The 13,471-nt window shown below is 40.1% G+C and overlaps 5 protein-coding genes across 5 annotated transcripts; all 5 read left to right on the top strand.

Moving 5' to 3' along the window:
- Nucleotides 1–1,393: 1,393 nt before the first annotated feature.
- EAF01_003703 (uncharacterized protein) lies at nt 1,394–1,884 on the top strand (the record flags this gene model as incomplete). The annotated part of the gene is made up of 2 exons (XM_038911957.1): nt 1,394–1,601; nt 1,649–1,884. The coding sequence occupies 2 exons, from the start codon at nt 1,394–1,396 to the stop codon at nt 1,882–1,884; spliced, it is 444 nt and encodes a 147-aa protein (XP_038773192.1).
- A 2,018-nt stretch (nt 1,885–3,902) lies between these two features.
- EAF01_003702 (uncharacterized protein) lies at nt 3,903–4,197 on the top strand (the record flags this gene model as incomplete). The annotated part of the gene is made up of 2 exons (XM_038911956.1): nt 3,903–3,990; nt 4,046–4,197. The coding sequence occupies 2 exons, from the start codon at nt 3,903–3,905 to the stop codon at nt 4,195–4,197; spliced, it is 240 nt and encodes a 79-aa protein (XP_038773191.1).
- A 1,610-nt stretch (nt 4,198–5,807) lies between these two features.
- On the top strand, nt 5,808–6,608 carry EAF01_003701 (uncharacterized protein; the record flags this gene model as incomplete). Its single annotated transcript, XM_038911955.1, has 3 exons — nt 5,808–5,845; nt 5,893–6,019; nt 6,072–6,608. 3 exons carry the CDS (start codon nt 5,808–5,810, stop codon nt 6,606–6,608), a joined length of 702 nt encoding a protein of 233 aa, XP_038773190.1.
- Nucleotides 6,609–7,543: 935 nt separating this feature from the next.
- Nucleotides 7,544–8,143, top strand: EAF01_003700 (uncharacterized protein; the record flags this gene model as incomplete). Its single annotated transcript, XM_038911954.1, has 1 exon — nt 7,544–8,143. One exon carries the CDS (start codon nt 7,544–7,546, stop codon nt 8,141–8,143), a length of 600 nt encoding a protein of 199 aa, XP_038773189.1.
- Nucleotides 8,144–9,674: 1,531 nt separating this feature from the next.
- Nucleotides 9,675–13,220, top strand: EAF01_003699 (uncharacterized protein; the record flags this gene model as incomplete). Its single annotated transcript, XM_038911953.1, has 3 exons — nt 9,675–10,127; nt 10,200–12,197; nt 12,246–13,220. 3 exons carry the CDS (start codon nt 9,675–9,677, stop codon nt 13,218–13,220), a joined length of 3,426 nt encoding a protein of 1,141 aa, XP_038773188.1.
- Between the last annotated feature and the right edge of the window lie 251 nt (nt 13,221–13,471).

Raw genomic sequence — 13,471 nt, 5'->3', positions numbered from 1 at the left:
TTTTGGCTCAATGCAAGATTCCACGTCATCTCTTGATTATCGTGAATACCTGATTTTGCTTTGTGCAACACTTTTTCGTACACCTTTGACGATCGAAAATGTTTACACAGTGATATGATAAGCTCAGCAACTTTAATTATGCTGAATAGCTAATAAAGCGATTTTAGTGAACCATGAGTGAGTCATGGTTTCTGGTAGAAGACGCTAGGCCTCAAGAAATCCAAGATTACTGACTACCCAGCTAATGCATCTTCATTAAGGAAGGATACAGAACTCTCAAGCAATATACGTGGACCTCAAACTACCATTCAATTTCTCATATAGTAGGAATGAGCTGAAATTATTGCTGGAAGTCTTCGCCCTGTCAGTATGATTGCGGTTCACAAGAGAGAATCACGTGCGACTTAGTACCTCTGCTTGTTGTGTTAATTGTATCAGAATATAACGCTCTTGTTTGTATAGAGAGGTAATCACAGTCTTTGAATTCGACTCTTCCAAATAGTGGAAGTTGAATACGTAATGGTGCACCCACTGACTTCGTGAGTAGTTGGAACTGGAATTATATTGTGATTGTGAGATATACACAACGTCACTTGCTATGACAAACATGATTCTTCCTCACAATATGATGAGTATTTTTGTTGATTCTATCTTCAGCTTTAATGCTACAAGATGGTTGGCTTCAACGGCAAAACTCATACCTACCATCTAGTAAAGTCAAAATCCGCATCATGAGCTTTGCTCAAATAAGTATCAGCTCCAGCAAAATCTCCTCATTTGAGGTATAGATCTAATTCGCACCAGTATGTTTCGATGCCCTAACCAGCTTTTCATTGAATCTATATGGCAAAAAGATTTATCAGTATATGTTCCTCTGACACTATCAAATATTGAGGTATCTCAAAATACCTTACCTAAGGATTCAACAGTGCATGCTTCTATGATCCATATCTAATAGGTACTCTTAAGTTGATAGGTGACGTACTGAGCTCTTAGCATTATTGATTGAATTTGCGCTTTCTCGTTTAACTTTGTACATCCAAGATCTCATAGTTTTATATTTCCTTACACGACACTTGATTCCTTATAAGGAAAAAAGACTTCATTGTACTTTGAAGAAAATATCATAGTATCGAATATGTCGAAAGTTTGTGCAATTCATGACAGCTTATTGATGTCATGAATATATGTCATCCTGATGCTTTTGATGCGTTCCTTGATTCGAGTATGCTCTGGATTAAGTGAGTAATAGCCGAAACTCAAAGAGACCTGTGATATAAGAATTGCCATGGATAACGAGAGACATAGCAATGATATATTATAGCAAAATTGTATTTGTTCCATAAAATCAGATTTCTCTCCAAATAATTTTACACAATACATTCCGACAGCTATGTGTCTCAGAACTTTCGTGGAGAATGAATTGAAATACAACTTCAAGGAAAATCGATTACTCGAGGAGGCACTTGTAACAAGCGGTGTTGTTTCTGAAAAAAATTCGATTGTCGAGCGACAGGGCAACAGAAGGCTTGCACTAATTGGAGATGCATTGATACGTCTTGAGCTTGTTCACAATCGATATCTAGAGGGAGCAACTCTCGGTAAGTTAAAGAACCATCACCATGAGCGATGACTGATCATAAATTAGAAACTTCTCAAAGATGTGTGTCCAAGAACGCATCAAATCGCAATCTCGGGACGATCGGTCAGCACAACGGTTTGGTGGATCAAATGGTTCTCCCAGCTAGCCAGCACGAGCCAGCTTTATACACCGTTGCAACAACAGTCGAAGCTCTGATCGGAGCTATCTGGTTAGATTCGGAGCAGGATTTTGACGTGGCTGGTAGAGCTATTCGAGCATTGCATATCGAACCAACACAGTAATCGATCTTCATTCACGAAGGCAGTGTATTCTGGTGCATAGCATATCATCAGACACACTGCCGAAGCTTTTTTAAGGTAGATAGATTTTATGAGCTATCATGTATTTTCAATACAGAATCAACTTCATCAATACTTCCGGTGCACATTAGAGTCCTCTGCGTGACGAAAAAGACCAATGAAACAAAAAACCCTTCATTGTCTTTTGGCTAACGTGGAATGATTTCAAACAGAGCTGAGGAACTCTTGGATGGAGAGTCTCTCACGTTGCCCGACATATGCAAAATTCAGTATTCCATGTATTATATAGTTATAGAAAAGTTAACTTTGGTATGTAAATATGATCATTGCAGGTTATTGGGAAAGATGAATTCTTATACATACTGCACCTATCAATGCAAGATTTGCTGTGCTCAACATTGAAAGTGTATCCTTCGATGCTATTGATATTACCAGGATGCTTGTGAATAATCAAAGTGATGTGGTTCAATACTTTGATTCTAGATATTCTTTATTTTATTATTACAGTCTTTGCTAAATACCTCCTAGTGGCGAAGTGTGACGATTCGGTCCCTCTCAGGTTCCCTTCTTAGTCACCTAACTTCTAGGACCTTAGCCTAGCACGTAACTCATTGGTGTATATAGTCCGGAGCTCTTACAGTTCTCTTCTTGTTCTTTTCTTCCTTTTTTAGGTTCAGATTCTCAGGTAGAATTGAATCCTTTGATGACAGTTCTTCACACAAAGATGCGAATGCAATACTTGTTTCTACACTTGCTACTTATGGAAAGACGGATTATTGTATTGCAGATACAATCACTTATTTGGTCATATCAATGTTTCCGAAAGTAGAAGTTAAATGTTATTGACAAAGTAATATCCTGAAATAGATTAGTACACATAAACAACATCACCAGCGCCATACCAACACCCCGCACTAGGATTACATCGCATCTCACACTTCTCAAGGACATTTCTCTAGAATTTACAACCCTTCATTCTTGTAGATCGGTCGGTATATGCATCAGTCAATATGAATACGTCTAGACTCATTCAGACAGGCTATACTCCTCATATCATTCATTTAAAATGCTAGCCTCTGACACGATTGTTATTAAAATCATAAAAAGAAATGAATTATACTTTCTAAGCCGAGGTAGTTCTGTGTCACAGGTAACAGCTCATAATTTTTGAAAAGAGACTAAAATACTCAAAACGATTTCCCGCTCGAGTGAAAGATTGTCAAGAGACATTGATAGGATTCCTTCATTGTTGAATTGGTAGTAATCTAAAACAAAATCAGCTCATACCTTATTTGAATTCGTACAGGGAATAGTCCTCTTTACCCCAAGAAGAGAGAAAAGGTGATCAGGTATTGTACTTAAACCACTTTTCCGCAGCTTTTGATGGAGATTCATTAAATATAACCTCCATTTCAAACGGTACACTTTCAGTTTACAGATCTACGTGCATGGAATTTTTGGAGAAAGTAAAATCTTTTTTTTCTAAAGTAATTGTGGCTTAATCATGGGGTAAATAAGGCTGATAATACTGTGACTCCATTGACACCGGAGGAAGCCAGAAACAAACGCCGACGATCACGCTCCACCTCCAAGCTTTATCCCTTCTGGAAAGCTCCATTTCGGAGAGTAAAAGATGTACGTGATGCAGAGTGGGGAGAACGGGGAATTGTAGCCACAGTGCAATCTTAGGCAGGGATACGCTAGAGTGGAGCATTTTTAGTTTCATTTCTATTGAATTGCACAAGCTTTCTATTCGTGACTTTCTAGCTGATAAATGTTCAGGAGTGGTCACACAATATGACAGATAGCCCAAATGATTGAATACTAACTAGTCCCTTTTTGGACTAGTGTCAACTGATATCCACAACGATCTTTCCTCGACTATCCACCACCACCTACCAATCGATATGGTCACACATCAAGTAAAACGAGGCGTAAAGGCTGGGCAGCAACATTCAAGACAGCAGTCATTCTCTTGTGAGAGCGCACATCTTGAAAAAATGTTACTTCCCCAAGAACAAACTGTATTCAAAGACAGGAATATTAAATCGAAGCAGCCTTTCCCTTCCCCAACCAGCAATACTCCTGGTATTGAGGCATATTGTTCTTATTCTGATATACTATAAAGCTAACTCATGTCAAGTTTCTGCAGGTCGAGAATCGTCAATTAAAGCGAAAACGATCACAAAACGAAGCTATAATCCCTTCTATCATTCCGTTCGAAAAACGGCTACGGTCATCGACTTCACGACCTCACACGGAGGATACAATTTGCGAGAATACTGCGATTGGTAGACGACGCAATCCTCTTCCTCTCCCTTCTCACGCATCTCCCGATCGAAGTCTTACTCCCCCTCCTCCTCACGCATCTCCCGATCGAAGTCCTACTCCTCCCCCTTCGGCCGATCACAAACCTTCAGGACGAAGAGTAACTCTTTTGCTTTATGGCGCTTCTGTGAGCCTCTTATTGTGGATTAGCTCCGTACAACTCTGGTTTTGGCGTTTTTGGATTTTGGGTTTGAAACGCGAATTGTTTGTTGAAAGCAAATCTTTTCAAATAGAAAAATTGAAAAAAACCAAATATTATTAATTACATGTGTTCCTAGTTTATCAGTACAAAGATCTAGCTGATCTTTGTACCCATATGTTCATTCATTCACCCTTCAGCTCATACGATTAGGATATTAGTATTGACAAACTTTCTCAACGCTCTATCAATATCTGCCTATTCCATAATATCTGCTATATTATGAAGATTATGAATCCATCTTGCTCCTATCAATTCTCTTCTTTTGCACAATTCTCGTAAAGCCATAACATCAATCATACACCTCTTTTCTTTCGCTGTATCCAGTTTGATGAAACGTTCATACAGTAAATATGAATTTGTTCTGCCTGCAATTTTCATATCAGAATTTGTGAAAATAAAAATACAGAAGTGTATATATGAAAAGGATGAAGACTTGAGAGAAGGATGAATGTTATGTTACAATAGAGGTAAATATTTGGTGGGATTTATCATCATGCTTATACAACTGAGGAGAAACACCAGTGTAGTTAGACTGCAATGGCGTGAACTCTCTGAAGATTCTTTTACAGCCTGTAGACAGAAAACAATCAGGGCCTGAAAACCCCACATTTATCCTGCACATGCCATATCAACAACCACTTCTGTCAAGCCACATCAACATACGGCATCGGAACGCTGTGGCTGATAAACATGCTTACTGATTCGAGCTCTGTTATCCTGAGAGGTTCTCTGTTTATGTTATCGCATTTTATCAGGTGATAACATGAGGCCTAAAGTGACAATACTGAAATGTGGGCGAATCTTACTCTAGGCTTGGAAAAAGCTTTGACCACGTGGACCGACTTCCAATCATCTCTCGTTACTCTGTCTGGAGGTCCTGATAATGACACACAGACCAAATGTGGCTCACCACAGTAAAAATAGTTTTAGCCACAACCATCTCGCCAATCGATGACTATTTAGACGCGGCTTGTCAAAATCGGTCACTACCAATGGTGCCCACTAACTACCCCGTAAAACTAAAATTTATTAAAAATGGGTCCTGATTTCTTGTAATGCTACTAATAACTAATGCGATATTCTTTTTTATAGTCAAGATATCGAATGCTAATCATTAATTAATCATTGTAAATATACTATTAAGCTACCATTGTATCTTTTATCAAGGGTATTAAAAAGCAAATCATGTACCGAAATACACATACTTGTATATGTATGCTACCATAACCAGCACCAAGTGCACGGATCTGTCTTTGTGAAGCTTGACTCATGAGCTAGCTGCACCCACTCAACCTTAAAATCTGCTTAGATAAGTTATGTTGATTGTAATCTTGAGCCTCCAGACATCATTCCTAGACTTGAAACATATCAAAAAATGTACGAAGCACAAAGTGTCGTAGATGCTATTACACGGTGTGTTCAATTTCATACAAGAACTGGCTGTGGCTAATATGAGATAGGTGTTTCGAGGATGGCACCTATTCCGATCTGATTATCAAATGTCGTAATCGATCTTGGAATGTTCATCGTCTCATCGTTTGCTCTCAATCAAAAGTTTTGCATGCAGCATGTATGACAGGCTTTAAGGTTATTATATCGAGATGAATCATTATTTAGCTCAAAATCTTACTCTTTATAGGAGGCAGATACAGGTGTCATTGAGTTAAATGACGACGATCCAGTCTCCGTTGAAATAATGTTAAAATACTTCTATGCTGGTACATATGACGAACAAATCATTGAGGGCAAAGAGCTACGTTTAAATTTAAAGGTTCAGGTTTTGACATATAACTTGGCTGATAAATATAACGTACCCAATTTGATGGGGCTTTTGAAGAGGAAGTTCGAATCAACTCTTAATGCAGGGCCTGCACTCGAAGAATTCTTATCTGTCGTTTCAGATGTTTATATTATACCTACGTCAACCAACATCCTGAGGCCCATCACTGTCGAATATGCTAGAAGGAAATTTCGAAGTATGATTCAAAGCGATGATCTTGAAATCTTACGAGCCACACTACAGGATGTGCCAGCCTTCGCTTTCGATATACTTCAACTGTTCATCAACGATCCTCTGAGGGGTTATTGTCATAATTGTGGTTCAGATAAGAGTGCAGAAGTGCTCCAGGCGCGATGTGTGGGCTGTGGCAAAGGGGGAGTTTCAAAGATATTCTGATGAGATTTGCATAATGTCCCTAATGAGAAAGCTACCTTTATCAATGCAAATGTTATCTCTTCATTGAAAATTAAGAATCAACTAATATCACGCTATCTGAGAGATTGATACTATATAGGACAGCTAGTAGAGAATTCAATAGTACTGAAATGGGAATCCTAAACGATACGTTGGAAACCTTAATTTTTCTCGGAATATTCATGATAGTTTAGGGTTCTGCTTTCCATGGAACATTAGCTTGAAGCTTCCCACAGTCTGCTTGAAGATTGAATGTTATGGAGTGTATTGTGAAGCTCTTTCACAGTTTGGAAGGCCTTTACCTGTGCTTGAAACTTTGTCTGTGTTATCACTATTGCTCCCAGCCAGCTTCAAGGTCTCGACTTGTCTAGATAATTACGTGTCTTGATCAGCGCTCTAATCTTCAAGTCGATTATCACACCCAGGGCATTATGGTTGAGAATTATTCGAGAGAGCTTAAGCTTACCAAACGATTGGATCAAGACCCTCAAAAAGAGGAGAATTTCAAATTGAAGAAAAGGAGGCTGTATGCTGCCCCCTCAATTGTAAACATCAATGAAAGGCTGCATTTGTTTTGGCGATAGCCACTTCAGCAACAAAGTGTCCACTACACGTCAACTGAATTTACCTTGACTGCTGCCTCATCAAGTGTTGCGCTGATCTTCCTGGTGTTGCTTTTGCGGATTCACTGCTCACACTTGGGAGATGCGTTGCTGATTTATCCACTGGATTCACGGCTTCCTGCATGAAGCCGAGTAATTACCCCTCACCTAGGCAGACAACTCTTGCAAACGAAGTTCAATCACACCTTTTTCTGCTCAAAGCTGAAAACCCATCTTTCTTTACTATCAATGAATCCCCACGAATCCTCACAAATCCTAACTACCTCACTACGCATCAAATTCAATCTGCCCACGATGGTTCACCGTATCAACCCGGATCCGAACGATATCGACACTGCCTCCGATGACGATGTCGCCAGCATGTTGAACGAGTTTTGGTGGGCGGTAATGCAAAGATCTACCATGTTCTGTGGAAATGCGGGCCCGGACTTTCAGACTTTCGCAGCGCTTGTTATCCCTGAGGCGGAGTCCTCTATGATGGGAATGAGCTCTGGTGCGACTTATCACTTTAAGATCGCGACCTCTCCGAACCTCAATCAGTTTCAACAGCGTCGAGCAGATGACGCTTTGAAGGATTTACGTACAACATTTTGGGTGAAGATAGGTGACGTTCAGGAAGGCGATCAAACCGTATATCAGTATACGCTGTACGATTCCTCAGAAGAATCTGATAACGATCTACTTGCTCTGGGGTTCATGGGTGAAGCCGTCTTAGAGATTCGACGAGCTTTTCAAAGAGGAGAACTCTACTGCAAAGTGACGGATGATCAGGGAAATATTCTTCAAGGGATGATCCCCCCTCGACCTGGACCTGCAGTCAGGCGACAATTCTTCACTGGACGAAATGTTCTACAGGAACTGAGGGACAATGAGGTTGCGCTTAGGGGTCGTTAATTGCCTTGATATTTATTGGTGGTATATGGGGAAGTGCTTTGGAAGAAAAGTCGCTGTTGCTTTAATCGATGTATTTATCTTCCTGCTTTCTGAGAGTGACATAAGAATATATCTCGTATGAGAGAGCCTGGCAGATAGAGACGAATGGTGTTAGGTAGACATTGAGTGAATTTTTGGGGTTGGGGAATAGGAAAAGGACGCTATTTTATATCTTTACTAGTGTGCTTGTTTGGGATTCGATTGAAGGGATTTCGTTTCTGGTTGGTTTTTACTTAATTTTTATTTGGGGGTTTTTTGAAATTCTGATTATTCTTAAATAATGAGATAAATAATTCAAATGAATGGATTGCGATATTTTATCTGATATGAATTTAATAGACATTCCTGTATTGAAAATCACTGAGTGCTTAGTAAATCAGAAAAGTTTCCTATTAAGACCGCTACCACAAGGCCATACCTATGGAGGGGTATTCTCTTATCTTTAGTCAATTTGTATGGGCAGAATGATTTGATTGATGGCAAATTAACGGCGGTGAGACCAAAATTATGGCATACACTTTACATAGTAATGTCAACATTTGAAACTTGACGATTAAGCTAACTACGAGTTTAATCTGCTCGGATATTCCGAATCGATTAGTCTAAGATCGTTGGAAAGATCACGATTGATGATGACGAACTACTCGTACTATGCTTTGAAAGCGCTGAAATGCCTGGGAGATTGCACATAACTTGATATCCCGGAGCTTATGAGAGTACGATTCGATTTCTGTTCATTAACCCTGCGCAAATGGGATTACGACGCACATAGACGGACGTCGCTCAAATTTAGCATTCAATAAGAAGCACTCGAACGAGACCTTCGGTCGCTGTCTAGAGATTTTGATTGGTCACTGACTACGATTTGCCTAAACCTTTTATCTGCCCTCTGATATGATTTGAGGAACTTTGTGCCTTAATGTAGGAGTGGCTTACCTATAACCTATTTCAGTCACGCCTTATTTGGGCAATTCACCCAGCGATAATACGTGCCTAAGGCTACAATAAGGCCACACAGCCTGTGCGCTGGCATTTAATGCCAAATGAGGAGCCTCAACATTATATATCAGCATATGGTTCGATCTTTAGAATGAGGGATTTGCAACGGATTGACTACGGATTGACTACGGATTGGCTTTATTCAATTCTTATCTCGATAAAAAAAATATCGCAAAAGTATATCTAGCCTTACATATTGCCAATAATAGTGTATTGGAAAAGAAAGAGGAGAAGAATATCTGATAGTGTTTTAAACACCCATGTAGCAAATTTATCATGCATGTAAATAATGAATGGCTCAGAATTATCGTTCATTTGCTTCGTCTCTCAGCAATGGTTGCAACCAATAGATTTAGAAAGAACTCCAATTGGTAGTCAATTATGTGCTCAACATTCAGCTGCCCTTTGGCCCAACATCTTCAATTAAATCTTTCACTTAACTTTCATTATCGAGAAAGCTTCAATTCATAATCACGAACCTTTCACTGCCAAAATGACTCGCGCAACCATTTCAACTGCGAAAAGTCATCGACGGCGCTTTCGCGATTTCATTCTCTGCCGTTCTGCTTCTGAATCAAACTCTCCGAATCCGATATCATCTAATCAATCAGTAGTACGGTCAAATCCTGATCCTAACCAAGACTTTTTCAATAAGGTTTGGGAACGCCTTTCAGCACAGGAGCGAGTCACAATCGAACAGTTAAAAATCACAGACGATATTGATTCTATTCTTGTTGCAACATTGAGTACAGCCCAAGAAAAGAAAAGGCTTTGCGAAGAAAAAAGATGGACGTTTCAACTCGGACAGCGCACTTTGGTGTTACGAGACGAAGCTGAGAAGGTGGTAAGAGGCCTTCGAAAATTCAAGGAAGTTGGAGATATTATTGTGAATGTGGATCCCCTCCATGCTGGATTGCCATGGGCTGCCATTCGGCTACTACTCGAGGTATAACAGAGCATCTTTCTCCTTCTTTATTATGTTATACAACGATTTGTATCTTATCTAATCGCTATACAGATAACAATTGCCGATGGCAGTCAAATGGCTGTACTTCTAGCGGGTCTAGAGATAGCGCTTTCTATAATGAACAGATTGAGGGCATATATGAAATATTTGGAAGACTTGCCAGCAACCAAGGAACGAGAAAACTTCCAGGCATCATTGGTAGAGCTGTATGTAGTTGCGTTACAGTTCCTTGTCCGAGCAATCCAGATATATCAGGAAAATACTTCAAAAAGGATTTGGAAAGCTTTCTGGCAGCCTAGTGAAGTGCTGGATTTCGAGAATCGATGCGATAGAATTGCTACAAGGGTGGAGATTGAAGCCAGCAATTGCGACCGGACTCTCAATGCCCTCAATCGACAACACACAAATCAAAAACTACAAAATCTTCGCAAGGTTCTCAAAGAATTGGAAGAACTGCGATATATCAAAGAATCAGTTAGTGAAATCTTAGAACAGATAAATTTGGAAAAACTACCAATCGCTAAAAATGCTACTTTCGATTCACATCAAGACGAGCATGATGCAAGATGCCTCCAGGGTACCCGAGTTGAGCTACTGGAACAGATTTCAGAATGGGCCGAAGATCCTAACGGCAAATGCATATTCTGGCTCAATGGAATCGCTGGTACGGGCAAGTCTACCATCTCTCGTACAGTTGCTCAATCTTTCGAGGAAAAGAATCTATTGGGAGCAAGCTTTTTCTTCAAACGAGGCGAAGGTGATCGTGGAACGGCAAGCAAGTTTTTCACAACTATTGCTCATCAACTAGTGGTTAAGCAGCCACAAATGGTGCAGTCTGTTAAGAAAGCGATTGATCTCGATCCAAACATTTCCAGCAAAAGCTTAGCAAAGCAATTTGAGCAATTGATTTCCAAGCCACTTTCCGAGTTGAATTCTTCACCACAGACATTAGTTCTGGTGATCGATGCGCTAGACGAATGTGAGCGGGAAGAAGATATCAAAACAATATTACATCTTTTGACAAAGATCAATCAATTAAAATCTGTATGTTCACGAATTTTTGTGACTAGCAGACCAGAAACTCCAATCCGTCTTGGCTTCCAAAAAATGTCAAAGGAAATACATCAGGATCTTGTATTGCATAAGATTTCAAAAACGACTATCGGGGACGATATGAGCATTTATTTAAGACACGAATTTGAGAAGATAAAGGCCAACAACGTTAGAGACTTAATTCACAATTGGCCAGGAGAAGGAAGCATTCAAGCTCTAGTTCAGATGGCTATTCCTTTGTTTATTTTTGCAGCTACAATATGCCGTTTCATCGCAGATCAAAATTGGGACCCAAAGGACCGCTTGAAAATCATTCTTCAATATCAAACGGCTTCAAACATATCGCAACTTGGTAAAACATATCTACCAATTCTAAATCAGCAGCTTATCAATCAAGATGCGGAGGAAAAGAGAAGACTTATCCAAGAATTTAGAGAGGTAGTTCGAGCGATTATAATCCTTGCTGATCCACTTTCAATTGTCTCACTTGCGCGTCTACTTGATGTCGATCAGAATTATGTAGAGCGCCGTCTTCGATCTCTGCACTCAGTTCTCGATGTTCCTTCTAGCGAAGATGCTCCAGTAAGGCTCTTTCATCTTTCGTTCCGGGATTTTCTTCTTGATCATTCAGAAGATGACGAAAACAAATTCAGAATGAATGAGAAGGAATTGCATGGAAGAATAGCCAGCAAGTGCCTTCAACTCATGTCCAGACCCGAGTGCCTTAAACAAGACCTATGCAGCCTAGGTGAACCTGGGATATTACAAATTGAGGTTGATAAGAATACTATAAATGAAACTCTGCCGCTACATGTTCAATATGCTTGTCGTTACTGGGTATATCATATTCAAGGGAGTAATGATGTGCTTCTGGACAATTGCCAAGTTTACAGGTTTCTTCGAGAGCACTTTTTACATTGGGTTGAAGCTATGAGTTTGATGGGAAATATTTCAGAATGTATTACTGCAATAAAAAGTTTAGAATCTTGTATCTCGGTGAGTCAGAATAGCTTGAAAAAAAGCATTCTACTAATGGATGCCAAGGTTGAGAAAGCTCCTGAACTTTTCGCTTTTACCCACGACGCCAAACGCTTCGTCCTTTACAACCGAATAGGAATTGAACAAGCTCCTCTTCAAATCTATTGTTCAGCCCTTGTCTTTGCCCCTGAGGAGAGCATCATTCGAAAAACATTTCAAGAATGTATCCCCAATTGGATTTATACAATATCAAGAACACGATCAAATTGGAGTGCCGCTCTTCAAACACTCGAGGGCCATTCGGATTCGGTTTATTCGGTTGCCTTTTCGCCGGATGGTAAAGTGGTAGCTTCTGGCTCTAATGATAAAACGATTCGGCTCTGGGATGTAGCAACAGGCGACTCGCTTCAAACACTCGAGGGCCATTCGGATTCGGTTTGGTCGGTTGCCTTTTCGCCGGATGGTAAAGTGATAGCTTCCGGCTCCGATGATAAAACGATTCGGCTCTGGGATGTAGCAACAGGCGACTCGCTTCAAACACTCGAGGGCCATTCGGATTGGGTTAGGTCGGTTGCCTTTTCGCCGGATGGTAAAGTGATAGCTTCCGGCTCCGATGATAAAACGATTCGGCTCTGGGATGTAGCAACAGGCGACTCGCTTCAAACACTCGAGGGCCATTCGGATTGGGTTAGGTCGGTTGCCTTTTCGCCGGATGGTAAAGTGGTAGCTTCCGGCTCCGATGATAAAACGATTCGGCTCTGGGATGTAGCAACAGGCGACTCGCTTCAAACACTCGAAGGTCATTCAGGCCTAGAGGCATCTTCAGCCTTTGAACGCTACTCTATATCAAACCATTGGATAGTTGAAATAGTAGATGGAGAAATGCGAAATACGATTTGGCTACCTCCAGACTATCGACCATCTAGTACATCTTGTTATAAGGGAATTCTAGCTCTAGGAGTTCCTTCCGGTCGTATTTTCATCTTGAAGCTTGAGTATGAAAGTTTTACATCCTCTAGATCAAAACAAGCTTTAGTCTAGTTTATCTAATAGTTACTATACCATTATTATCTATAATATAATATTCATTCTTCTTTTCCCCTTTCTTTTTTCCCTCTTTTTAATAGAGAGGTTGGGGGAAGTCTGTAATTATATAGACTTTCGATTTGTCACCTCAATTCTAGTATTTTCTAGTATGGTTACATAACAGTTTTAATACCACAAAGAAATATAAGGAACACTTTCAGTAAATGTAGCTTTGAGCCAATCGTTATTAAAATCGAAGGTTTGAG

This window comes from Botrytis porri, assembly GCF_014898465.1.
Source record: "Botrytis porri strain MUCL 3234 chromosome Unknown BPOR_004, whole genome shotgun sequence".
Taxonomy (NCBI): domain Eukaryota; kingdom Fungi; phylum Ascomycota; class Leotiomycetes; order Helotiales; family Sclerotiniaceae; genus Botrytis; species Botrytis porri.
This window is presented reverse-complemented; position numbering and strand designations above follow the sequence as displayed.